Here is a 25378-nt window from a genome sequence, read left to right on the forward strand (position 1 = left end):
AAGCCCCGCCCACAGATGGTCGTGATTCGCTGTCCACAAAAACACAGCTGATAAATGATGACCAATCGGAATTGTTTATTTATTTATTTAGAAAGCAACGTAATAAAAAACATTTATAAACAAAACGTCATATCAGGCCGACAGAGCGACTTAAATAATTTTTTTTTTTAAATTTTAAATTTAAAAAAAATATTTAAACACAATAGAAACGTTCAGTCCTTAGTACAGCATTTTTAAGTTCACAGTTCCTCTTCCTCCTCTAGTGCTTTTGTTTCATCTGCATAAAAGTTCTGCATCAGAAAAAACAAAGTTCAAAACTGTCTTTAAACATCCGGACCTTCAGAAGGTCCTGGATCCTTGATAATAATCAAGATATTTTAAAGGAATTTGCATTTGAATTACCGTAAATTCTGGACTATAAATCACTACTTTTTGCACACACTTTGAATCCTGCGGTTTGAACGATGAGGCAGCTTTTAAGTTAAAAGACAATCAAACTGCTGTCGATGTGGGAAAAAGAGATGCTACATGTTAGCTTTGCATCAATGGATTGATATCAAAGTCAACAGCTTTTATTTTGCTGTGTTTCAGGCACTGCTTGGAAAAAAGCAATAATTAAAAGTTTTAATAATCTGGGTGAATATCTCATGTTAACACACCTGGAAACCTGCGACTAACACACAGGTGTGGTCTAAATATATCTACAAAAAAATGTATTTCAAGATGTACAGTAGTTGGTGCGGCTTTTTTCAGGTGCTCCCACTAATAGTCATAAATTTACGGTATTGCAGAATAAATAAAAGCCAAAGCAGGACAATTTAGAATCAATACACTAAAATTCATAGAAGGACTGCTTAAATCCAGTGTCATACAGTAGAGTTTGTGTAAAAACACTCATTATTAAACAAATGGTGAATGCTGAGAGGGGGGAGGAGGAGATATCATCAATACTTCTTAGTAGTCTTAGACTTTTGATCCCTATGACCGGCAGGAATAACCAGCGATGCATGTCAACGTGTATTCACCTCGCTTGCTATAATAGCAAGTAAAACTTACAAGTAAACATTGAGTAATATTTGGTATGACTGTAGTTTTCAATTGTTGAATCTCACATTCATTCCTGCATAAAGTAGGACAGAAATAAAGAGAGTTCAGCTACAACTGTTGACTTTAGCGTATTTTTGTAGGTAAACTGAACAGAAGTTTTTGCCCTCAGAAAGCAGGAAAACAACCCCATTTTCTAAAACATTTCCCAGGGGAGGCCCCCACACACACACTCCACGACAACTGTGGTTTTGCACCCCCAAACAATTGAAAATTTGCATTCACTATGTGAAAATAGTCATACAAATACATTACTCAATGTTTACTTATAAGTTTTACTTGTTATTACACTGCGCCGCTGTCTTGGACACCGAATGTGGCTTTTTGTGGCTTACTCAATTCATTTACACTGAGCCACAGTGGCTTAGTCACACTAGCTCCTGGTGCAAGACCAGTTACATGATGGAGTGCTTCATCCATCCATTCATCCAACCATCCATCCTTTTATAGACGAGATGACCGTAACTGTCTCGTCTTTGGCCGCATTCCCGCTCATTGCTGAGGCACGTCTACAGGCGAGAGACGGGGGTGCACTCCAGATGCGGCGCCAGAACATCATGGTGTCACAATTGGAAAATTTAACTAAAAATGTTTTTAAAAAAAGAGTAACGAACATTCTGAGTCAGAACAAAGTGATGAACGTGCATTCTTTGGATGAACTACATTTTAGCTCAGGCGGACTTCCACAAGTCGTCCTGAGTCTCTCCATCCAGCGGCGTTCCTCCAGACGCCGGGTGGGGGGCCGACTTGTTTCCTTCGTCCTGGACCTCGTCCAGTGGGACTTCCTCTCGCGTTGACCTTGGACCTCTACCCTCACAGAGGTCGCATTTGATCTTTCCCGTCTTCCACAACCCGAACAATCCAACAGCGAGGACGCCGAAGGCGATGAGCAGACCCAGCTTCAGGCCCTCGTGGCCGCCCGCCTCTCGGGCCTGGAAGAACGGGTTCTCCAGGGGTCGGCTCTCCTCCTCGCTGACCGGGTTGGCCATCTGGCAGGAGAATGTCTTGAAGTGTTCCGTCCCGTTCTTGGTGATCTCCATCTTTTCCTCCCCCGGTTCCAACTCTCCATAGCCCATCCTCCACTTGTAGGTGACGGGCCCGGCCCCTGAGGGGTCACCCTCACAGGTCAGGGTGCAGAGGTCCCAGGAGGAGCTGCAGGCCAGCGGCTGCACCCGGATGGACGGGACAGGGACTTCCAGGATGAAGGACACCACGTAAACCTCACTCTGGATGTCCTTGTTGACCTCCACATTGTACCTCCCTTCATCATCTCTTGTCGTGCGGGTGATCCTGAGCTGCCCGGTCACGTTATTAAGCGTCGTACGACGGTCATAACCGGGGTAATACGTGAAACCGTCGTCCTTGGTCCACTCCGCTACAAAGTCTCTATTGAAGGTCCACGAGAGCTCCTCCATGGTGGTCCAACTATTATTAAGTGGTTCCAGGATGATGTCCCCACCGACCAGGAAGTATTTGGGAACATCCGCAGCCGAGGCGGAACCCAGCGCCGCCGCCAGCAACCAGATCAGACTTCCGACGTCCATATCAGACCAGATCCGGGTCGATAATGCCAACACGATCGATTGAAACAAACTTTTATGATCCGAGTCCGTAACGTTCACCTGCAGGAAAGCGGGTCCACGAATAGGAGCCGGAACGTTTCAACGCGGAATTAACTGCGGAAATAAATCGACTTTCCACTCTGCCGGCAGCGCATCATATCGCAGCTTAAAGTTACATTAAGTTTTATTTGTTTCATTGTAAATTTAATTATTTTATTTAAACTACGTCTTAGTTTTAAAGCAGGCAGCAGCGCAGGCAGCTACAAAAGTTGAACGAGCAGTTATGACGCATCCGACGTGTTTTCGATGCGTTCAAGTGCATCTAATAGTGTAGGGAAAAATAGAACCCTGTTGTTTTATCGACGTTTTACTTGTTTACGTTCACATCTTGATAATTTTGTGGCCCCGGACTTGTTGTTGCGTCAATATCTTCATGGAAACCACTGATCTATTGATTTATCTGGTTTGTTATGCGAATTAAAGGTCGATAACAATCTTGTCGAACCAATCAAGGTCTCTGTGGATACAGGAACCAATCTCACCTCTACGTACCGGTCTTGAACTACCCACCATTGCATAAATTGTTACATTCTTTGTTGTTATATTCACAAAGAATGTAACTGTTGTTGAATAAAATTAATTTAACATACTTAAATCAAAGACGTATGAAACAAGAAAAAATCTCTTTAATTTTAAGACACTAACAACTAAAATCCTAAAACAAGTTAAAAGGAGGTGAACAATACAAACACATAAAAATATTTAGAATAACATATTAAAAAGTATTTTAGTTCTGGCAGCGGAGGGGCAGCCTGGACTTCGGGGGCGTCGAATCGTTCTCCAATACTTTGGGGCGGGGCTGGTTCTTCTGCTCCTTCCTGTTGCCCTTTTTCTGCTGGAAATAAAAAAACAAACATTTTTTTTACTGACACGCCCTAGCAGGCTAACCAGCATGCTAGCCCACCAAGACACAGTCAAACATGTCAAATAAATGTCCTTCCTCAGGTCGACTGTGGAACTATAAATATATATATTTTGGAAATATTTTGTATTTTATTTTTTTTATTTTGTTATCGCTCACCTTGAAGAACGGACGGCGGTTGCTCTCGTTGAAGACGAGGTTCTCGTCGATGAAGGACGGTTCGGTTGCTAAACTTTCGTTGTAGGTGCTCAGCTCCTCCTCCAGAGAATCCTACGCATCCGATGGGGGCGGGGACAAGAGAACACAAAGTCATCGGCGTAACGACGATACGACCAACAAGAGTTTGACGCAGAAACAGCAGCTAAGCTAAGAAGTGATTAAACTTTTATTAGCGTGACGACACTCGTGCTAACAAAAATTTTAAGCCAACATAAAAAAACACCTATCAGGACTGAACCAGCTAGCTAATTAGCAAGGCCAGCAGACTTGCTAACGTTAGCTGCTGCAGGCTCGTGCTAAAGCTGGCTGCGGCACATGGCGGCGCCAACGCTAGCGGACGTACGCGCTCCACCTGGCTGTGCTTGTCCTCCTCCAGATCTTCCTCCTCCTCCTCCTCCTCCTGGATGGCGGCCCTCAGCTCCTCCTGCTGTCTCCTCAGGTTCTCCAGCAGCTCGGGGCGACTCTTCAGCTTCATCAGCTGCTTGGGATACACGAAATCCCGACGCGGAGGCGTGGCACCTGAAGGCAACAGCAGGTAGGAAACGTTTCTCGGAGGCGGGAACCGAAACAAATCCGTCGTGGGAGCGAACGGAGGGGGGCGGGGGGCGTACCGGTGGGGAGGTCCTGCTGCAGCTCCTCCTGCAGGAAGCGGTGAACCAGATGTCGGCTCGTCTCCACCTGGTCCTGGATCTCGGCCCCCTGCTGGTCCAGGGCGGTCCGGTCCAGGCGGGTCTGGTTCTGCAGCTCCAGGAGAACCCGCTGCGCCGCCTCCTGCTGAGCCGCCAGCTGCTCCTCGGCCGTGAGGAGACGTTCGGCGCCGAGCGTCTCCACATCCTGGATAACGTCAAAGACGTGAGGAACGCCAAACACTTCCGGTATCTGTGAACCCCCCCCCAGAACCGGTTCTGTACCTGCTGGAGGTTCTGAGCTTCTGATTGGACGTTCCCCGTCAGCGACAGGCGGGCCTGGGTTTGCGTCTCCACCTCTTCCTGGGTTCTGGAGCTCCACTGGAGATCCCGCTCCACCAGACCTGCGGAGGAGAGCAGCCATTAGCCGACGTCTGGCGGCGAGTCGGGGGTCAAAAACTGGGGGGGGGTTCTGGTACCGCAGACGGAGGTCTGGAGGCGGGAGCAGCGGCCCATCAGCTCCTTCAGCATCTGCTGGCTCTCGGTGACGTTCAGGTGCAGCGAGGAGGCCAGAGAGGAGCAGGAGGAGGAGAGGAGGTCGGCGTGGGCGGAGCTCCGGCGCTCCAACGCCGCGCAGCCGCTGCGCACAGACAGGAAGTGAGTGAGTGAGGAGTGGTCTTCACACGATTGGGAGCCGAACGACAGGACGCTCACCTGCTGATGTTCTCCTGCAGGACCTGCAGGGGTTCCTCCAGGGACCTGGAGGCGGAGCCTAAAGCGGCGTAGTCCTGCTGCGTCTCCAGGGACTGGAGCTGCAGCTGGTCCTGCAGGCACTGGATGGTCCGCCTCATGCCCTGAGGAGGGGGGGGGGAACAGCGGTAAGGCTGGAGTGACGTCTGCGCGTCAGGCCCCGCCCCCAGACTGGCCACATCTACTTGTCGTATGAGTAGGTCAAAGGTCACCCTGCACTGGTTTGGTCAGTCTGGAGTACCGGCTGTCGTCCTTTGGCTGTCGTCAGTAGGCGTGGCCTCACCTCCTGGTGTCTCTCCTGCGCCCGTCGGATCTCCGCCTCCAGCTGCTGGCGCTGCGTCTGCATGGCGATCACGTTCTGCACGGCGGCGTCCCGGAGGACGCCCAGCTCCTCGCCCAGCCTGCGAAAGGCCACGCCCACCTCCTTCATCGCCTCCACCTGATTGGCCAGATCCCGCTGCCGCTCCGCCGCCGCCTGCAGCCCGTCTCCGATCTCCCGGACGGCGGACAGACCCTCCAGCGTCTGCGCCGTGAGCGCCTCCTCCATTTCTTGTTTATGCTCCTCCTACACAAACACAGGGACCAATCAGACGGAGGCCGCCGTGAGCGTGACGTCCCGGGGAGGTCGCGCGGCGCTCACCAGCAGCAGCAGCAGCTTCTCCTTGTCCTGCTGATGCATCACTTCCTGTTGCTGCACCTTCGCCTGACAGCGGCGGACGCCATCCGCCACCAGCTGGCTGACTCCGCCCATCAGGGATCGCACGCTGCTCAGCCCACCCTCCAGCGCCGCCTGGTTCATCGTTAGCAAACCGTCTGCAACATAAAACCCCGACGGCGTTACAAACGTCTGATTTTGCTCTGATGGGAAACAGGAAGTCATCGCCGCGTCGGCCATCTTTGATTTTCTCACCGACGGCCTTCGAGTAGCCGCTCAGCACGCCGCCGTGTCGGGCCGCCTGCTGCTGGACGCAGCGCTGCAGGGCGCAGAACGCCCCGTCCATCTGCTGAGCGAAGCTCTGCTGACTCGCCCGGTTGTGCTGCTCCACCTGCGACGTTCCAAACAGGTTGTCGGTTTGAGTCCCGACAGTCGAGAACCGAAATGCATCGTAGGTAAATGACGTTTTCGTTTCCGACGACACTGACCTTTCTCTTCCGGTCCAGCTTGTCGTGGAGACCCGACACGTCGCTGGTGCTGGCGTCCGCCGTGTGCAGCAGCTGGACGAGGAAAGACGTCAGAACGACGGCGAGATTAAACAACCTCGACAGACGAGTTAAATCAGTTCCAGACAGCATGAAAAAAACATTTTTATCAACCAATGGAAACGCAGACTTTACCTGTTTATAATTAATTATATATAAGTTACGTAAATAATTATTAAAAAATGAAAAGAAACGCAAAAGTCAGGAGAACACACGAGCTACGTCTTTACTACACCAACGAGAACGAGATCCGGTCTCACTGATGTCGTATTCATCCGCCAACACGCGGTAAAGAACGAGATGCAGTCTCCCTGATGTTGTATCCATGGTAACCTATCGGCTCCCTACCTGCCCCGCCGTGCTGTGCAGCGTCTCCTGGATGGAGCCGAGCTCGGCGCTGATGAACTCCTCCTGGCTCAGCTTCTCTTTGGTCTGCCGGAGGTCCTGGTTGGTCTCCTCCAGCCTGAGCAGCAGATCGACAGAAGGAACGGTTAACCTCGGGAACCATCCGACAGCATCCGACCGGGTCCGTCTGTCCGTCCGTCACCTCTGCAGGTTCTCCTCCAGGTCCACGGAGCACTGGTCCAGTTTGGTTTTGCTGTCGGTGAACAACTCCATCAGCTGCAGGAAGAGGAAGAGGAACAGGAAGAGGAAGAGGAGGTGAAGGAGACTTCACTTTAGAGACACGGGGCGGGGCTTGGAGGCGGGGCTTGCATACTTTCTTAAGCTCCTCCTCCAGCTCGGCGATCCGCTCCGTGTACTCGGACGCCAGCGCCTCCTGGGAGCTGATCTGACCCATCATGGTCCTGAAACAGAAACGGAAACAGGGGGTGAAGAACGTTTGGGCGTGGAGGCGCTCCCGTTCACGGGCTCGGCGGGACGGTAACCTACTCGTAGTTTTCTGCCGACACGTAAACGCCGTTCTTGTCCCGGGTGGCGGCCAGGTCGCGTTTGAGACGTTCGATCTCCTCCGTGTATTCCTGAGCGGACACAAACAGCCGTCACGTGAGAGGAGGTTCACGTGGAGGGGGGTCAAGGGTCAACTGGCCATCTGTCCGTCCCACCTTGATGAGCGTCCTCTTGGTGAGCTTCTGGTTGACCTCAGGTTTGTTCATGATGTTCTTGGCTCTGCTGGCGTACTCCAGGGTGCTCAGGGTCTCCTGCTCGCAAACAAACAAACAAACGTCAGTCGGCCGTCGTCACGCGGCGGATCGAGTAACGGGAACGCGGTTGAACGAACGTCGGTTCGGGAACCATCGGGTCGGGAACCTACCTCCACGTTGCTGGACGAAGGCGAGACGGTGGCGATGATGGAGGTTTTCGTCCGCCCGCCCAGCGAGTCCTGAAGGATCCGGGTCAGTTTTGACTCTCTGTGGGGGAGGGAGACGGTTGTTTAGCCGTAATGCTAAAATAATCATGCTAAGCTAACGCCCAGCTGTGCTGTGGAGACCACCTGTAGGGGACGTGGGGCCTCTTCTCCACCAGGGCGGTGATCACTCTGCCCAGCGTCAGCAGAGACTGGTTGATGTTTCCCGCCTCACGGGCGCGTTTGTCCACGGCGCCTGAACGCCCGATGTTCTCGCTGCCGGCGAGGTCCACCTGCAGAAGAGGGGGGGGGCAGCGTTAAGGAGTGCTTAAAAAGTTGTAACAATCCACCTCCACACCTCTGTTTGATCCACTATTTAGGTGATAGAAGTCATTTGGAGAGTTATGTACGCTGATGATCCTGTGATCTTCAGTGGAAGAAGGGAGCAGGTGGAGGAACATGTCGAAAGGTCAGGAGTGGAGAGGAGGAAGTAAAACAGAATATTTGTGCATAAATGAGGAGTGGAGGAGGAACAGGAAGGAGAAGAGGAAGAAGACGAACGACAACAAGAAAAAGAGGAACAGGAAGCAGCAGCAGCATCGGTTGCAGCTCCATTTCCTTCCAGAGACGTTCACCTGGCGACTCTGGAGCTGCTAGAAAACTTTTGTTTTACATCCTTAAATCTGAAATCTTCTCACCAGATTGAGTTTCCCGATCTTCACCAGCTCCTCTCCGTCCAGAGTTGTCTCCTTCATGTGGATGGTGACGGAGAAAACCGAGTGCGAGCGGCTGCGCCCGACACAGGAAGGAAACGGTTAACGCGTCCGTCACACCAGCAGCAGTGAAGGTGTGAAACGGGGGGGGGGCGTCACCTGGAGTAGGCGTTCATGAGCGTGGAGGCCGTCCTCCTCTTGGCGGCTCCTCTTTCCAGGATCTGGTAAACTTCATCCTTGTTGTGAACCGTCACCTCCTCCAGGCCTTTGACCACCACGCCACGCTGACAGACGCAGCATCAGCGGCTCAGCTAACGGCTAACAGCTAGTATTGGGCGGTGGGCGGGGAGCTTACCTTGTTGCGCGGGTCGTCGAAGAGGAGGAGCCTCTCGCTGACGTCGTCGCTGGGGCTCAGGAGGTCGAACAGCTCCTCGTTGTAGATCTCCAGCAGCGACACCTTGACGGAGAACTCGGTCCCGTTGTCGGAGAGCTTCTCGAAGATCTGGTGCAGCGTTCTGGGGATGATCCCGGCCAGCGGGTCCTGAACGGGAGCAGAAAGGCGTGAGGCGTGACCCGAGATGTGCCGGTTTTCCTGGAGCAAAAAAAAAACCAAACCCAGGAACCCACCTCCTCCCAGGTGAACTGCTCGTTGGGGCTCCGCTCTCCCTCCATGGTGAAGGTCTTCCCCGTTCCCGTTTGTCCATATCTGCACCAGACGAGTTTGTGAGCTCAAGCTAACTTAAAAAAAAAAAAAATTCTGATTTAATTTGACGATATTTTCTCACGCAAAAACGGTGCAGTTGTATCCCATGATGACCTCATCCAGGATGGGGCAAACGACGCTCCTGTAGACCTCAATCTGTTTGGCGGCAGGTCCGAACACCTGAGGGAGAAACACACGCGTTCACACGGATCTGAGAAAGAAGAAGAAGAAGCTGTTTCTATGACAACCAATGCCATTCAGGGGTCTCGCTCACCATGTCGAAAGTATAGGTCTTTCTGGACGCCTTGTCGTTGGGGCCCCCCGTCCTCACGATCACCTCCTTCCGGTTGGCGTCGCAATCGATGACGCCGTAGGAGGACTTGCGTTCCATCGTGTTGAAGGGTCTGGAACGAGGAGAACATCGACAATCGTTGGAAGAGTCGGTTTTTAAGGCACGACCAGTCGAGTGAAGATGAGGAGGAGGACACAGGAAAGATCTCAACCCTCCATCACATCCTGTTTCCAAAGCTCAACTCTTATTATATTCTTAACCATTAAAAAAACATTTGAAAAAGAACAAATAAAATATTCCCCAACATGCTGGAATCAATCAACCAGGAGGTTTTCTGTTCCTACCTGCATCTGACGACCACCTGGATGTTTCTCCCCTTTTCTTCCCGTTTAGCTCCGCCGGCCTGATGTGACGCCATTGTTGCGTCAAAAATGTTCCCTTCCGCAAAGTAAAATAAGTCTGCAAAGCATTTAAGAACTTTTTTAAAAAAAAAATAATAAAACACACACAACACTGAGCTAACGGGATTAGCTGTTAGCCTACATGACAGCTGCGTATCCGTGACCGACTAGCAGCTAAGTAAGTCCGCTAACTAGCTTAAAAAGAAGCTCCGAATAAACTTACCGGTTGGCTTTTTCGTCAGTTTAAAACCTCCTCTAAAGAAACGTCCGGTTATAAAACATTGAATCTGATTAATTGGTGATTTAACGAGCTTCTAGTTTCTCCTCCAACAACACGAACTGTCGCTACGGAGAACTATGGCGCTCTAAAAGCAGCGACAACAAATATTTCAAACGGTACTTTTAAATTTAGCGGAACCAATGGCAGGCGGAGTTACGGCAGGCGAGCAACGCTATTGGTCAGGAGGATTCAAGCGTTACAGGCGCAAAGCCTCATGGGAAATTTGTAAATATGCAATCTGCTGGATGTCCACTAGGGGATGCGATTTATTTGTTTTTGTTTCGGAACAAAATATTTAAATTTTATTTAATATATTAATAATATAATTATTTAAATTATATTCAAATTTATATACATCATATTTCATTTTTTTAAATTATATTTAAACCTTCATTTCCAGGGAAATTACACATTCAAACTGCAACAAGCCCCAAAAACATCAATTATAATACTGAAAAATATTGTTTTAACTTTATTTCCAGAGTTTCCATCTGTCCAAAAGGCTTTACAACGGAAGTTAATTTTTTTTGGAGACCATGATTAAATAAACAACATTATCCGACGTTTCTCTGTTGGAGGTTAAAAATTTTTTTTCACTATTATTAATTTTACCATCAAAAGCCTTTAGTCAGTTTTATAGAAAGAAACCTGTCAAGGAGTTTGTGGTGTCAGTATTTTAAAAAAACGGCTTGATTGCCGTCTTTCCTGTTCAGACGCCGATGCCAACAGACGCTCAAGTTAGCCGACAGCAGCAGACAGAAGAGGCGGCAAGATGTTCTTCATCTAGGAGCTTTATTGATAACTGTTTACATCTCACAATGCATTCCACAAACACAACTCCCAGCCGGAAGCGTTTTAATCGGCACAAGGTTTGAAGTATATCATTTACACGTTAGACTCGCATAACAAACATATTTCCAAAAAGTCACATCAAGCTGCAACTTTATTAAGATATTGGCTCCACTAACACGATGGTTATATTTTCTTTAAATCCCATTTTATCTTTGTTTTTTTAAACTTTGATGTGGATGAATTTAAACTCGTCTCTTCCAGGTTTTCTTTACGAGACACCTGGAAAAAACTGATGCTCATTTTCATGTTTCGTTTTCTAGATGTTTCTATTTAGAAGCAATGAAGTTTTTAAATGGCGGTAAAGCCCCAGCCCCATCCCCTTCCCCTCCGTCCAATCAGAAAGCAGAGGACGGTCACAATTTGTTCTGTTGGAGGTGGAGCCACGCAGTCGGTTACCGAGGAAACGTCAAGCTTGAGAGACACGATAGTTAATGACAAAATAAGAGCATGAGGAAAAACACATCCTGCACAGGCGACCCCGCCACGGCTCGGCCCGCTGACCTCCCACAATGCACCAGGTGGGGGGGAGGGAGGGAGGGGTAACTAAAATGAGGAATTGACGTTTCTCAAACGACGTCTTCGACCTCAGATTTTTCCAGAAAACACAAAAAAAGGAATTCTGAACTGGAAAAAAAAACCCAAACGATTTTATTCATGTGACAAATAAAGTTCAAACGGCTGCATCCACACCGGGACTCCTCCCCCCAGCCTCACGTCATATCAAAGCCCCTCCCCCACCCAGACACGCCCCCTCCCCCTCCCATCTGAACGGCTTCCTGTCGGGACGTCCTCGACCCCAAACAACGACTTCCTGTTTCTTCACTCCGTTTTGCGTTTCATGCCGGGAACCTTCGCCTGGATCCTGCAGAACGACACACAAACAATCCGGTGTTTACAGACGAAGGCCACGCCCTCATCACCTGCAAGCCCCGCCCACTGATTCAAACTAGGTTGTTCAGACGGAACCAAGATGATCGAGACCTCATGGGTTCCTGCTTGTTGTCAACGGGCGGATCCATCATTGGTTGTGTTTTTTTATATTTCAGAATTAAAATGTCATACTCGTCTGGAGGCGGGGCTTCTTTCACCAATGCAAAATGGCCAACTTCCTGTTACGTCTAAGTCAGACTTACTTCCCAACGATGTCCTTGATCTGGTTGTCGACCAGAGCCAGGTAGTGGTCGATCTGGGCCTGGAAGAAACAAACAACATCAGTCAGCAACGACCAACTTACTAACTCCAACTAACTAGCTAGCTAACCCTAACTAAGGGCGGGCGCTGAGTTTCTGAGGTTCCTACCTGGTGCTTCTCGTAGATGATTGGGCAGCTGAACGCTCCGATCAGACCTGCAGAAGAGGAGGAAGAGGAAGAATATGAAGCCTTGGTTTCAAATAAAACATCCGTGTTGTTGTGACTTCCTGTCGCCAGCAGGTGGAGGCAGAGAGTCCAACTCACCCAGAATCAGAACCGTCAGCCCGTTGAACAAAGCACCGACGTAGGTCAGGATCCACATCAGCAAAGCGAACTGCAGAGACCAGAACCACGGTCAAACAGACATTCCCATATGTTAGCAGACCGGTATGTTAGCGGTACGCTAGCAGTTCTGGGAGCGGTTGGTTTGAACGGGACTCACCTTGATGGAGTCCACCAGGTCCTCCACCAGGAACAGGCGCCTCAGTTCACTGATGGTCTTGTTGAGTTTGGACAGAACCACGTCGCTGTACTTGTGGACCAGATCCTGGGACAGAGCCACATCCTGGTCCAGGTACTGCCTGGTGGTGGAGGGGGCAGGTTATGATGATGATGAGACACTGATCTCAAATAAAAAGGGCCTGAAACAAATCATGAGCCCAAAAACCTCCCGCAGGAGTAAAACCTGTCAAAGGAGTCATCAAGTGTTTCAACTAGTCTCTTCTTCTCCTTCAGGCTAAACAGTTATTTGTAGTAAATACAAAAACAACGCTCCTACTAAAATGATTCTTCATCACCATCGTCATCACGACCCACACACCTCTCAATCCAAAGCGGCGACTGATCGTACGACACGTCGACTCACTTGAAGGGGTGTCCCTCGTCGGACTTCTGGATGGCCTGCAGGATCCCCTTGTATATCCTGAAGCAGATGGTGACAGACAGCAGCGCCAGGCCGATGTAGGAGCAGACGCTCACGATGCTGCACGCCATAAGCGACAGGAGCAGCAGCAGCGAGGCGCCGAACACCACGCCCGACGTCTTCACATCACGCCAGTAGACCAGATCCACCACTGCAGGGGGAGGGAGCACCGTTAGCCATGCCGTCACACACAAAACATGGACCAACGTTTGTGTAAGGAATCTGTTCTGGAAGCAGGAAATATTTACTGATCTCAGCTTCTCAGATGCTGTTTTAACACTTTTTTTTTGCTGTGTGTGATCACTGGAGGACAAAACATTCGAACCAGTCTTTCAGGAAATGCTAATCCGACAGTGGGTTTAAGGGATTTGAACCTAAACCAGATATTTGGATGGTTGAAAGGGAATAAAGCTCTGCTGCAGTTTCCTGTCAGCCATCATTTAACGTCACATGTGTCTGGGCTCAGTGATGCTGGCTCACCTCACTGATGCTAGCTCATCTCTTATCTTTTATCGATCTGATGGCTGATTTCAGATCGGATCCCGGTCCCCCGGTCCCGGCTCTAGCCGATGTAAACACCGCATTCTCTGCCGAACATCGGTTCCGCTTCAGGAAGCTTCCACCGTCCGTGTGGGCATTGACAGCCAGCTAGTTAGCCGACGGCTAGTTTTCTCACCGTAGCATGCTAACACGCTGCTAGCTCGGTGTGCTAACGGCAGCTGGACGGAGAGCCTGTCTGAAGGAGGAGGAGGAGGGAGGAGGGGAGAGTCCGCGGTCCAAACGGGGCAGCCGGGCTACATATGGTAGCAGGCAGCGCTAAGAGAACCGCACGCAGCTAAAAATAGCATCAGAGCTAACAAACCGAAGCCCCCGCTTCACCCCCCTCCCCCGTTATGTTTAATCCACCACCCCCCCATTTATCCACCTCGAACCTCGAACGGTTCGACCCCCCCGTCCCCCGCCTGACTTCGGTCCTTCACCGCGACTACGAACCGAAACAGAGCAGCGTGACCTCCGCTGGCGACCGTACCAGCCAGCCGGTCCCCTCAACACCCCCCCACCGGGGAGGAGGCCGCGGACACCCCCGCTGCTAACGCCGGCCGCTCCGGTCAAAAACACAACCCGACATAACGACAACACGGAGGCGTCGCGACCGTTAAATAGCGGATTAGCAGCCGACTAACCCCGTCTGGAGTCCATCTTGAAGCTCCGGTGAGACTCAGCGCAGCCCGGCCCGGAGGGAGGGGGCAGACATGGAGGAACAGCGGGGGAGATCGCTGATGCGCATGCGCAGAGCGGCCTAACGGGCCTAAAGTCAACCTTAATGGTTAAAAACACCCGAATCCACATAAAAACACCGCGGAGAAAAGAATTAAACAGGAAAATGTGCAGACGATTAAAAAAATAACATTTTATGCGTCTATAAAACTAAACTTATTTTAAACACCAGGATGAAGGTAACGCTAATTTTAGCTGTTTTTTTAATCCCATAATCTAACAGCTGCGTCACGTTTAGTCACGTCACAAAAAACTATAATATTAATCAAATTAAAAGAAGTTGCTAATGTCATACCCTTCTCGTTTTCCACCAACAGGGAGGACAACACGCAGAGGTTTTCAGACATGATCAATCAATAGGAGAACTTTAACCATCTACCAGAAATTGAAGCAAATCAAGCGTTAAAATCTCTAAACACGTCACGTGACTGGATCCAACAGGAAGCTGGTCTGGGATTAGCTGGGAAACTCTTTGATCATCATTAATGAACCAATCAATGAAGGATCTTTGATGACAGCTAGCTTCTAGTCAAAGAACCATCATCACCAGTCTGTTTCAGACATGCTTCTCTTTTAGCTACTAACTAGCATGCTAATGAGGAGTTTCAGGTGAAGTCAGGGCTCAGGTGTGTGCTAGGCTAACACCAACATGTGCCACTGATGAAACCTTCAGCACCAAACTGTCACGTCCAAAGTTCAAACTGGGGTGTGTGTGTGCTGCTATCATGAGAACACACACACCCCAGCGAGGGTTTGAACAGTAGAAGAAAGCGTTGTATAACCATTAGCTTGATAACTAATCGATATTATCCTGATAGCTAATCAATATTATCCTGATAGCTAATCAACATCAGATTGCTGGAGCCCCTGTTCACACATTCAGTCACCGTGGTGTCACACACACACACACACACACACACACACTCACTCATTCTTACACCTCAGAGCTACATGAGAACATACTGTACTGAATGTTCTGGAGGATCCTGAACGTTCAGAACGTCACTTTTACATCTGTGAAACATTAAGTTTAGCTAGTAAGATGACATTAACAACAAATTATAAGTTAAATCTGACTATTTAGCATTTTTATGTAGCCTCCCGAGCTGTGTTCTGGTGCTGATGACACCAAACAGAACCCACATCTATTTTATGTGTGTGTGTGTGTGTGTGTGTGTGTGTGAGGGACTTGGCGACACCTAGTGGCGACTCTGCAAACTGCAGTCGGCTCAGAACACTGAAATGAGTTTGTAGCTGGTTTCCTTTGTCCCTTCTGGGCCACCATAGGACAAACTAACCCTACAGAAGACCAGCTGCTGTTTTAGACGTATTTAGACGACACCTCAACCCGACACACTGATTCCAAAACACACGAGCCAATCATTAAACCAGCAGCTAATGTCGCTCCAACCACAAACCCCACCCGTCCACCTTTGGACACGCCAACAGAACGTTCAAAGGTCCCCGAGGACGACAAACTGTCCAGAAAGATCCACCATCATGTACCAGTGACCCCCCAACACCACCCCAGTACAACAACAACTAAAAGTCCAACAGTCAGTGCTTCTACAGTTGGATTAAAGAGGAGCGAGAAACACGGCGTTAACAGAAAGGTGTACCCCGTCGTCTCCAGAGCGCCGCCTCGGGCCCCGGCTCCTGCGCGTCCTGACAGCTGATGCCCGCGTGGTTCTCCATCCGATCAGCGAACACACACTCCACACACAGCGGCCGGCGCTGAATGGAAGAGTGTGTGTGGCTGCAGCAGGAAGAGGAGGAGTGGAGGAAGAGTAGAGGAGGAAGAGGAGGAGTGGACGGGGGGAGGGGGTGTTCGTCTACAGCGAGCAAATGAACTCCGTCCTGCGGGCGAGCCGTCAGCTGACTGTCTGCTGCCAACGCTCTGATGCAGCAACTATAACCCCCCCACACACACACATCTCACCCCCCCAACATGATCTGCCTTCATGTTTCCCTTCGTCACCCCCCCCTCCACTCCTTCCCTATCCGCTGACGAAGCAGTTCTCCGGCGCTGATGAAGGACTTCTGTCCCTCTGCAGTTACACTGAAGATCTCAGCTGTCCTGCTACCAGGAGGCCGTGTGTGTGGGGGGGTCCCCAACACAATGGGTTCACTGATCAAATCCCTTCATGTACCCCTCATATCAGCTCCAAGTGCACCATCGTTACCCCAAACCCCCGAAGCGATTCCGAGACCGTGTCTGTATTAACAGTCAGTTAATTACCGTTATCTTCCACTGGGGGGCGCCTGTGCTCTCAAAAAAAAAAGGATATAGCTTTTAAACTAGTGGTCTCCAACCCACTGGTCGTGAACTGGTACCGGTCTGTGGGTCACATGACTACCTTCTTAAAGGGGCCGTTCCGGCCACAAACACAGAATACATTACCGCTAAACTGAAACTCCCAAGCAAGCAGAACCATCAAGAAACAATCAGTGTGACGTTACAAGGACACTGCTAATAAAGTTGATACAAACTGGATTCATGTCGATTTTTATATTTAGAATAAAAAACATATTTTACATTCTGGTCATATTTTATTTTGTCTGATTTCCTCAAGATATTGTCTGACATTAAACCGGTCCATGGTGCAAAAACCATTGGCGACCACTGATGTAAACCACTCTAGCTTTAGCCTTGAGCAACAGAATACTCATCAGAGGCCATTTGAACATTAATAAGCAGTCTGATAGTATATTGCTAACCAGTTGTTTGGCGCTAGCCGAACTCAACAGCTTCCTGTTTGCCTCTCAGTTGACAAAACGTCTCAAACGCCGCGAAGACGAGCTCCAAGTCAGGGCCGGGAAATATTTTGAGCAGCTGATAACGATTGGGTGAGGAATGCCGCCACCCGACACCGACCGGAGGATTTGTTCCAGTTGCGTAACGAGGAACATTTGCTGAGTGGGTTCGTAGCTGGAGAACCCCCCTGTGTGGGCCCCGCCAGCGTCGCAATGCAGGGAGGAAGAGGAAGAGGAGGAGGCAGTTTTAATTAAAGGAGTAGGATCCATTCATCTGCATACATGCATCAGTCAAAGCAGTGTTCAACCGACCAATCAGCTCACACGATGAAGACTAGAGGTCATCCCCTTCAGGAAGAGGAGGAGTCAGTTGGCATTTTATCAAACAGCCAACCTATGACGTTTGTAACCAAATCTCATGTCATCATATGATGTTATTTAGCATTTAGTCTTGAAGCTAATCAGATTTGACACCGAGTTATTCAGAGGGTCCTGGTATGGGTTTAGGAACAGGGTACCGTCAGATCGGTGGCAGGGTGTGGTCAGGTTTCACGCCGGCATCCAGAGTTATTTGCAGAGAGGAGACGAGGCTAAACGGGACGCAAACTCATTCAATGCCAGAAATACCCAGAGGTCAAATACCGATGTCTGGACCGACCTTTAGAGACCGGTTCCAAAGACAGAGCAGCAAATACTGTACATTAATGAATAAATACAACACATACACCCACCAAAAAAATAATGTTACTGTTGAGACAAACGCACAAAATGCAGTGAAAGCAAAAGTTAAAGGTTAAAACACACAAAGGTTTCTGGACGGAGGGTTAAAAAACAAAACAGACGATGCAAGAAGAGAGAAGTGAAATAAACAAGCTGTTGGCCTGGAAAACAACAACAGGAGAACCAAAGAGTGAGGTGATTTTGATGAATAGGAAGTCAGTGACAACTCAGGAAGATGTGGATGGGTGTGGCAGGGGAGTGGGAGGAGGAAAGGTGGGGGTCCATGCCAGAACTGGTTTATTTTACCTGCTCTAACGTTCACCATCGGCATCTTAAACAGTCTTCCTCCCTCTGCGTTCTTAGCCGCCGCCTCCTCCAGTTTGACGGGGGGATGAGTCGACGGTTCTTGGGGTGGGGGCTGTCTGATGTGGAGCTCCTCCAACTCGGCCTTGCTCTTCTGGGGGGGAGGTGGGGGAGTCTCGTCCAGGAGGTGGTAGGAGGTCTGGTGGGGGGCGTCTACCTTCGCCCCAGAAGAAACCGGAGACGCATCTTTTTTCTCGAAGCTCAGGTCATCGTCCAGTGGGATCTCCGGCGGTTTGGGGGCGCCGAACTTGGAGGTGTCCAACGCCTCCAGGAACTCATCGATCACGCCCCTTGGTGGTCGCTCGATGAACTCAAACTCCTCCGAGGAGACTTCGTGCTCGGAGACCTCCTCGGCCACATCGGGCTCATCCATTTCTATCATCAGGTTGTTCTTCACCGTTTCCACCTGGAAGCTGGCCGGATTCTTGGCCATGGCTTCCAGGACCGGAGACAGGGAGTCCGCCGTGGGCGACTCAGAGTCAGAGTCCTCAACGGGAGGCTTGTTGCTCTTGAAGTCGAGTGGTTCCAGCTTCTCCGTCGGTTTGGGAGCATCATAGCTGGAAAACCAATCTTTCTGCTCAATCTTTATGGGTTCGTCTTGTTTGATTTTGGTGGGTGGAGTCTCTTTGGCCTCTTGAACAAGATCGAACGCCCTGAAGCTTTTATCGTCTTCTTCCTTTGCTTCGTCCGCCACCTTCACTTCCATTTCCTCGGTCATTTCCTTCAGCAGCGACACTTTAGCATCAAAAGCAAACGGATTGTTAGCAGACAGGTTAATTGGCGGATTGGGCGACTCCATCATCCTCCGCTCCAGGATGGGACTCTGCTCCTCTGGGCTTCCCTCCGAGGAACCAGAGTCGATTTTGTCAGGGTTGAGCGGAGAAGACTTGAGTATGTCTGGGAGCGACGGTGGCAGAGCAGAGTCCTCCTCTTCCTCGTCATTATCGTCTTTAACAACGGACGAGAACTGCTGGTCTGCCTTCAGGAAGGACTCAGGGGCGATCTTGCTCTTCTCAAAAGCTTTGCCCTCGTCCAAGTAAGACGACGCGGTATGCTGGGGTTCCTCGGTTTGGCCATACTGGACCAGATCTGGAGTTGGACTATCGGACATCTTTGAGGTTTTTGTGTCTCCAAAATAGGGGTGACCGCTATCTTCCAGCGGGGAGAAGCCGTCGAACGGGTTGTTGTTCTTCTTCACCTTGCCCATCAGGTCGTCGTCTTCATCAAACTGGTTGATTGGAGCCATGTCCTTGGAGAACGCATCCATGGAAACCTTGGAGTTGTCTTGAGATACTAGCAAAGGTGAATCCCAGCGGTCTGTTGGGTTAGAGGAGGACAGGTGAGACTCGGGGGTCATCGTCTGGGGGTTCACCGGGGAGGGTCCAGTGGACAACCTGTCTGAGCTAACCATCCTTTCCTCGGGTGAAAAGGAAACTCCGCTGTCTTCACACGGGTTGTGAGGCCCCGGGTCTTTCCCTAAACTCAGGTAAGGACCAGCTAAGGGATCTTCTGTATTCTTACTACGAGTAGGTCCAGAGTCGGCCTTCTCGCCCCCCCAGGACATCTCCCGAGTTGAGCGGGGTTCAGTCAAGAAGGAGCCTAAGGGTGCAGTCGGTCCCAAAGCCGGGGGCTGGTTGGGACTCTCAGTCAGAGAGAGCTCCTCCAAAGAGTCGGGGGAGTGAAGAGGGGAAAGGGGGGATATGGGGGCAGGGGAATCGCCCTTCTGCCCAAGTGCTTGAATAGAGAGGGAGGGAGGAGAATGCAATACAGCACATATCAAATACATACTCCATTCCTGACAGAACCACCAGAACCTGAGAAAACATGTCTGGACCAGACAAGTGCCGCTCAAATGATAGCCGTGCCTGGGAACTAATGCTAACGCTACAAGCTGGTAACCTGGGGAGCCCCTCTGAGCTACATGATTGATTACTACTAATAATACTAATAATACCATGAAGTAAATATGCCAAGGACCTTAATGGCACTACTTCTGATTCAATTTCCTATCCAGGACTTAATTTTTTTGAGTGGACACACCTAAAATAAAAAGTTTAAGATGAGTCAGCATTTGTCTGGTCAGTCTGCAGGTCTGGTGCCAACAAACCATGCCCCACGACTGAATCACCGAGGAGAATAATCAGTCCTACGACATTATCAGATTTAATGTCGAGGAGTGTTAGCATACATTAGCGGTGACAAGATAAACATGAACATCCGCAAGCATCCGGCGAAAATGCTGTTCTGAAGATCGTTGCATGCAAAGAAAATTCAAAGAAGTGGAAAAATAGCGAGCAGAGAGAACTTGCCTGTAGGGAACTGCATCAGAGGAAGAGGCTGAGCTTTAGAAGAAGGAAGAGGAGGAACATCTGTGGAGGAGAACCCAGAGAAGAATAGAGTCAGTACAGTGAGAAGACAGCAACCAGAAGAGCAGACGTGATCAGGAAAAACCTAAACGGAGGAGTTAGTGATAAGGTGCTAGTTGTAAGCTAGCAGTAGCTCAATGCTAGCAGATGACGCCTCTACTGTGAGCTCGCAGCGGTGGCGCTGTTTCTTCTTCATGCCTGAATGAAGCGACGAGATGCTACAATGATGTCATCCCACCCTCTACTGGTTATTGATAATCTGTTCCTGAGCTGATATTCCTCAGTGATCAACATAAAGAGATCCGAGTTTGACACAGAAGTTAAACCTTCAAAGGAAACTTCCCAAATGTTCACAGGGAAAACTTCTGGATGTTTGTGTAAACGATTCTGGCCTCTTTTGAGCGTGGCCTGTGACCCAGCTGGGCTGGGCTTATCGACGCTCCTCTTGAAGATTGATTTGTGTCGCATTAGCAAGGGTGTGTTCTAAAAATGATGTCATAGCGGCGGCTGGCAGCTAGTTCAACACTCAGGTTTACACCTGCTCATCTTGAGGGGGCTTTGACTTGAGGACAGGGGAGAAGGTGCAAAAAGGAAGTAGGTAAGAAAGCCACAAAACCAAGCATTCACCTTCTACCAGGAGGGGGCGATGTTTCGGTTTGAAAGGAGAGAATCCGAAAGTCGAGAAGGTTTTTGAGCGACCCACAATGCAACCCCCGCCACACAAAGTGAACTTAGAGCTTCAGATGTGAACCGAGACCACCTCAAAGACAAAAACTACGACACTGGCAAAAGAAATAAGCCCAAACTGGTTTTTACGTAAAACTGAAGCAAGGAAACTGGTTTCCTGTCTAATACCTGTCAGACGTGACTGAAAGCAGTTGCTTTTTGAACGAAAGGCAGCTAATAATACACCCTGGAGTGGGGGGTGGGGTCAAAGGTCAGCTGGATACTGAAGGGTCCGGCTCACTGGTGTCCGGGTCTGGTTACAGCTGACGCACTACGACAACCACAGTACAGAAGATGATGATTCTGCAACGCCCCCGCCCCGGAATTTTTTAAAAAAGTGCAGTCGTAGGGGGCGTCACGGCAACTTAAGACCCATCAAATTCAATTTACACTCTAAAATAGATGCGTCTGTTTCAAATGGTGTGTGTGGGTCAAAGTTCATGTCGCTCCCTGTTGCTTAACGCCAACATCAAAGCGTCCATAGGGGGGCAGTGACGAGTCAACAGGTTTGACAGCAACATATACCCCCATGGGGGGGGGGCTGGCGGCGTTTAAACAAGCTAACCAGCATTCTCCATCGTCAGGTCGTTCCTCGACAATGAACCTGACAAAACTAACCACATTCCTCACAAATCAAACGTGTTCACTTATTCTTGCAGTCACCCACTGATGTTGGCGCTCCTGACTGTTAGGCTGTTTGGCTAGCTGAGCTCAGGTGAGGTCACACCTGAAAACCTGGAGAGGTCCAGTTCGTCTTGGTTCTAGATTAACGAACTGGACTGAGCCCCACCAGACGATCTTGTTCCAGCCGGAACGGTTGATCTTCTGTCCCACCTGCCTTTCTATGAAAACGTAATGGAGCATGTCTTTGACAGCAGCATGCAGGTTTAAAAAGCAGCGAGCCGCAGTTAGCGGCTAACTGAAACAAAACATCTGTAGACTGGGAGGGGTGAGACCAGATCCAGAAGCTCCTGGACCAAAACACCCACTGGAAACCCACCACTTCCTGTCCCACTGGGTGCCGTCTTGATTGGACCGGCGCCGGCGCCTTAAATTAGCTGTCCTGAGGTGAGTCAGCGCCACGCGGGTCTGGAACCAGACGAGCTCCAGACCAGATTAACCAGGGTCTCATTGTTTCCAGAATAAAACCAGCTGCTGCCTCCCGGTCTCCACCAGGATCCACCCACACCCACAGCATTAAGCCTCTGTGACAGCGTGTTTGACCCCCCCCCCCATCTAATCCACCTGACCACATCACAGCAGCTCGACAAACACAGACCGACGGAAGTAGGTGACCCAAAAATAAGATGTAGGCCCCAGTCGATTAGCTGTCCTGCCAGTCAGAGAGAAGGGTGAAAAAAACCCACCAGAGACGGACGAGTCAGAATGAAGACCAGCGTCCGATTGGTGGATCAATACACATCCAAAATCATCTGTAATCAATTAAATCCTTCAAGTGAACGTCACCATAAATTAAGCAGATCAACCAATCACAACAAAGAAACTGTTCTAAAATGTTGAGACGTCGATCGCTATTGGAGCATGATTGATCAGCTGACAACCCCCCCCCCAAAAAAACCTCAAAGTTTAGACGAGTCAGCGGGATGAAACCTGAACACCGTCTCTAGGGACGCAAACCAACGCCCCCTGACAACCGACTCACATCCGACGCACCCGTCTGTCCTTTGTTCAGACCAACAGAGGGATGTCCAGCTCCGTCAGGGGCCTCGTCATGCAGCCCCACCCTGCCAGGAGGAGGAGGAGGAGGAGGAAAAGGATGGGGGTGGGGGGAGGGGAGCTGTTCACCTGCCACATCCAAGAAAACAACCGATGTGACCCCCCTCCCCTCTCCACAAGAAATGAGATTCAATCCAAGCATCATGACACGTTTAAAGAGCAGTGGCTGCAGCTTCATCATGCAGCCCCCCCCTGGGTTAGAACCCAGTTCTGGTTCTGGATTTCAGATGGGGGTGGGGGGGTGGGTTTAGAACCCAACATAGCCTGGCAGGGCTGGATCGAAGCGGGTGGAGATACACAAACACTGGGGGGCAAACTGGGAGTGGAGGCAACGCGGATTCCTTTGTTGTGACTAATCTCTGCGCTAACCACCAACCCGGAGCTCCATTACCGGACGGGCCTGGGCCCGACGTGCAACTTCAGCGGTTAGTCGTCATCACGTGACCTCCTTCACATTACAGATATAATAGAAGAAGAAAAAGACATCAATTAAATACCCCGACGTCATATTTACCCCACAATGTCTGCCCCTATAGTGAATAACGAATCCGCAAAAACGGGGCGTTAGCCCCGGTCAGACATGTCATCCATCCGCGACATCTAGGAAATAAAAAAACCGCCTGTCCGATAATGGAACCCGCGTTAGCAACCATTAGCATCTCCCCGAGCGGAGCGTGTGGAGGCAGGGAGCAGATGGGCGCTGTTCGGGCTGTCAGAGCCGCCGCGGCGGCGGATGTTTTTAGAACTAGTCCCCCGGTTCTAGCGGATGATTACAACCGGGGGACTAGTCAACCCGGTTAACACCCTACCCGTTACGCATCCCTGACGTGTGGCTGGTCCGAACAGGTGGGCCGCATCTCCCAGAACCCCCCACGGGGCTAACCTGGCTCGCGCCTCGGGCGGGAATCTGAGCGGGGAGGAAAAAGGACGAACCAAAATGGCGGAACAGCTTCCAGCTCCGGGGTTCGGAACACCGTCTCCTCCCGGTCACCATCCACAGCTGTCTGGGAGGGGGGGGGGGGCAGCTTCACGGTGTCAACCTGGCCTACCCCCACCCACCCCTACCCGGGTGGGGTGGGGGGGCAGCATCACCGGCTAACGCTAACCGGCCGTGACGGAGCAGGAAAAGCACAACATTCCCGTTAAACCCGCGGGTTTGATTCGGATTACCGGGAACTCAATCTGATTGATGGACCGACGCACGCGACGCGGAGCCCCCGGCCGGTCGGGTGCTTCGGTTTCGGTCGTGAAGCGTCAAAAAAAAAAAATATATATAAAAATAAATAACCCTCCGCGGCCATGTTGGCGATAAATGTCGTTATTATCGGTTATTTAGGTGATAAATGAAGATGAATTAAACCCGAACGTTAACCCGCCTTTGTGGGACCGGGCTGAGACACTCACACGATGCTGGAGCCGCTGGTGCGTCCGTCACCGCCGGTCTCTCTGCTGCCTCTGCGGGGGCTGCGGCTCGCGTCCGGGGTTCCGCCGGTGGGAGGGCGTCGCTCTCCGGCGCGGGTTCCGGCTCAGGGGCGGCCCGCGGGGAGATGCTGGAGCTCTCGGGCTCGGCTTTGGGGGCCACCGGGGCGACCGTTTCAGGCAGACCGGGGATCTCAGGGATGGAGACGGGGTCGGTGGTGTCCGGGGTCGCGGTTTCCAGTTCGGGCTCTGGTTCCGGTTCCGGTTCTGGCACCGGTTCCGGGTCTAGAATCGTCACTGGATCCGCTAGGGGAGTTTCTGGGGACCCATGTGGCGCACTGTCCTCAGCCATGTGCCGGTTCAGGGCGTCCTGAGCCCCGCCGATCAGGTCCACGATGTCATCCACGGTGAAGAGGTCCTTGTCGAAACGGTCCGGTTCCGGTTCGGGCTGGTAGTGGTGGACCTCCTCGCCGGCCAACAGGGACGTGGAGGAGACTTCATGCTCGGCGCCGTCTGCCATTTTTCTTTGTGTTCCCAACTGTCGTCTGAGGTGGAAAAAGTTTCTGAACCCGGTAATGGTCCGGTTTCGATCGCCTGTTTCCTTAAACTTACACCGAGATGAAGCGCGAAGCCGCCCCGGTGACTCCCTCCGGTGGGTCTGCGGTTCACCGACAGCGGACGAAGTCAAACAAGTGCGCCACAAGTCAGCGGAGTCGCACCGAAGTCTCAGACGGAGGTTAACTTTAGATGGAGATAAGAGGAACTCTGCTGACCAATCATCTGCGGCTTCCGTGTGAGCGGCTGGATTTACGGCCAATCCGAGCTCGCCAAAGTCGAGCGGGGGCGTAACTGCCCGCCCCCATAGGACCGCCCCCAAAAGTTTGGAGGAACAGTCAGTTCTGTTCTGATTTAACTGGAAAAATAGTCCTGTTGTTTTTATTAAATTAAATCCATATTAGCCCAACATTTATA

The 25378-nt window shown here is 50.7% G+C and overlaps 3 protein-coding genes across 18 annotated transcripts; all 3 read right to left on the reverse strand.

Moving 5' to 3' along the window:
• Positions 1 to 118: 118 nt before the first annotated feature.
• On the reverse strand, positions 119 to 2825 carry LOC137603881 (T-lymphocyte surface antigen Ly-9-like). The gene has a single exon (XM_068327711.1). It carries the CDS (start codon positions 2646 to 2648, stop codon positions 1776 to 1778), a length of 873 nt encoding a protein of 290 aa, XP_068183812.1. The 5' UTR covers positions 2649 to 2825; the 3' UTR covers positions 119 to 1775.
• Positions 2826 to 3334: 509 nt separating this feature from the next.
• kif11 (kinesin family member 11) lies at positions 3335 to 10182 on the reverse strand. 4 transcript variants are annotated; one of them, XM_068327084.1, is made up of 26 exons: positions 10022 to 10182; positions 9742 to 9856; positions 9380 to 9509; positions 9188 to 9285; positions 9030 to 9108; positions 8758 to 8943; positions 8562 to 8686; positions 8388 to 8478; positions 7837 to 7982; positions 7657 to 7753; positions 7448 to 7543; positions 7275 to 7363; positions 7102 to 7189; positions 6931 to 7004; positions 6732 to 6846; positions 6327 to 6398; positions 6094 to 6229; positions 5824 to 5996; positions 5467 to 5748; positions 5148 to 5287; positions 4913 to 5073; positions 4719 to 4837; positions 4419 to 4641; positions 4151 to 4326; positions 3748 to 3858; positions 3335 to 3558 (listed from the first exon to the last, which is right to left on the reverse strand). In XM_068327084.1, exons 2-26 carry the CDS (start codon positions 9813 to 9815, stop codon positions 3454 to 3456), a joined length of 3186 nt encoding a protein of 1061 aa, XP_068183185.1. In that variant the 5' UTR covers positions 9816 to 9856; positions 10022 to 10182; the 3' UTR covers positions 3335 to 3453. The 4 variants fall into 4 exon arrangements, with proteins under 4 accessions (XP_068183185.1, XP_068183187.1, XP_068183186.1 ...); XM_068327086.1 differs by having other exon boundaries at positions 4160 to 4326; positions 10022 to 10181; XM_068327085.1 differs by having other exon boundaries at positions 3335 to 3561; positions 4160 to 4326; positions 10022 to 10180.
• Positions 10183 to 10851: 669 nt separating this feature from the next.
• On the reverse strand, positions 10852 to 25163 carry LOC137603350 (reticulon-1-A-like). 13 transcript variants are annotated; one of them, XM_068326688.1, is made up of 9 exons: positions 24392 to 25163; positions 20468 to 20527; positions 18102 to 19892; positions 12987 to 13194; positions 12564 to 12702; positions 12386 to 12455; positions 12230 to 12276; positions 12064 to 12122; positions 10852 to 11792 (listed from the first exon to the last, which is right to left on the reverse strand). In XM_068326688.1, exons 1-9 carry the CDS (start codon positions 24924 to 24926, stop codon positions 11750 to 11752), a joined length of 2952 nt encoding a protein of 983 aa, XP_068182789.1. In that variant the 5' UTR covers positions 24927 to 25163; the 3' UTR covers positions 10852 to 11749. The 13 variants fall into 13 exon arrangements, with proteins under 13 accessions (XP_068182789.1, XP_068182790.1, XP_068182791.1 ...); XM_068326689.1 differs by having other exon boundaries at positions 18102 to 19475; positions 24392 to 25161; XM_068326690.1 differs by lacking the exon at positions 24392 to 25163 and adding an exon at positions 23921 to 23993 and having other exon boundaries at positions 18102 to 19475.
• Between the last annotated feature and the right edge of the window lie 215 nt (positions 25164 to 25378).

Source organism: Antennarius striatus, chromosome 11 (assembly GCF_040054535.1).
Source record: "Antennarius striatus isolate MH-2024 chromosome 11, ASM4005453v1, whole genome shotgun sequence".
NCBI lineage: Eukaryota > Metazoa > Chordata > Actinopteri > Lophiiformes > Antennariidae > Antennarius > Antennarius striatus.

Coding starts and splice junctions, on each gene's coding strand:
- kif11 (XM_068327083.1), bottom strand. CDS start 9,815: ATGGCGTCACATCAGGCCGGCGGAGCTAAACGGGAAGAAAAGGGGAGA. Junction 9,510..9,741: donor CAGGTGGTCGTCAGATGCAG/GTAGGAACAGAA, acceptor TCCTCGTTCCAG/ACCCTTCAACACGATGGAAC. Junction 7,754..7,836: donor AGGCCCCACGTCCCCTACAG/GTGGTCTCCACA, acceptor CCTCCCCCACAG/AGAGTCAAAACTGACCCGGA.
- LOC137603350 (XM_068326688.1), bottom strand. CDS start 24,926: ATGGCAGACGGCGCCGAGCATGAAGTCTCCTCCACGTCCCTGTTGGCC. Junction 13,195..18,101: donor GATGGTGAACGTTAGAGCAG/GTAAAATAAACC, acceptor CTCCCCCTGCAG/TGGTGGATCTGGTCTACTGG. Junction 12,277..12,385: donor GCTGACGGTTCTGATTCTGG/GTGAGTTGGACT, acceptor CCTCTTCTGCAG/GTCTGATCGGAGCGTTCAGC.
- LOC137603881 (XM_068327711.1), bottom strand. CDS start 2,648: ATGGACGTCGGAAGTCTGATCTGGTTGCTGGCGGCGGCGCTGGGTTCC.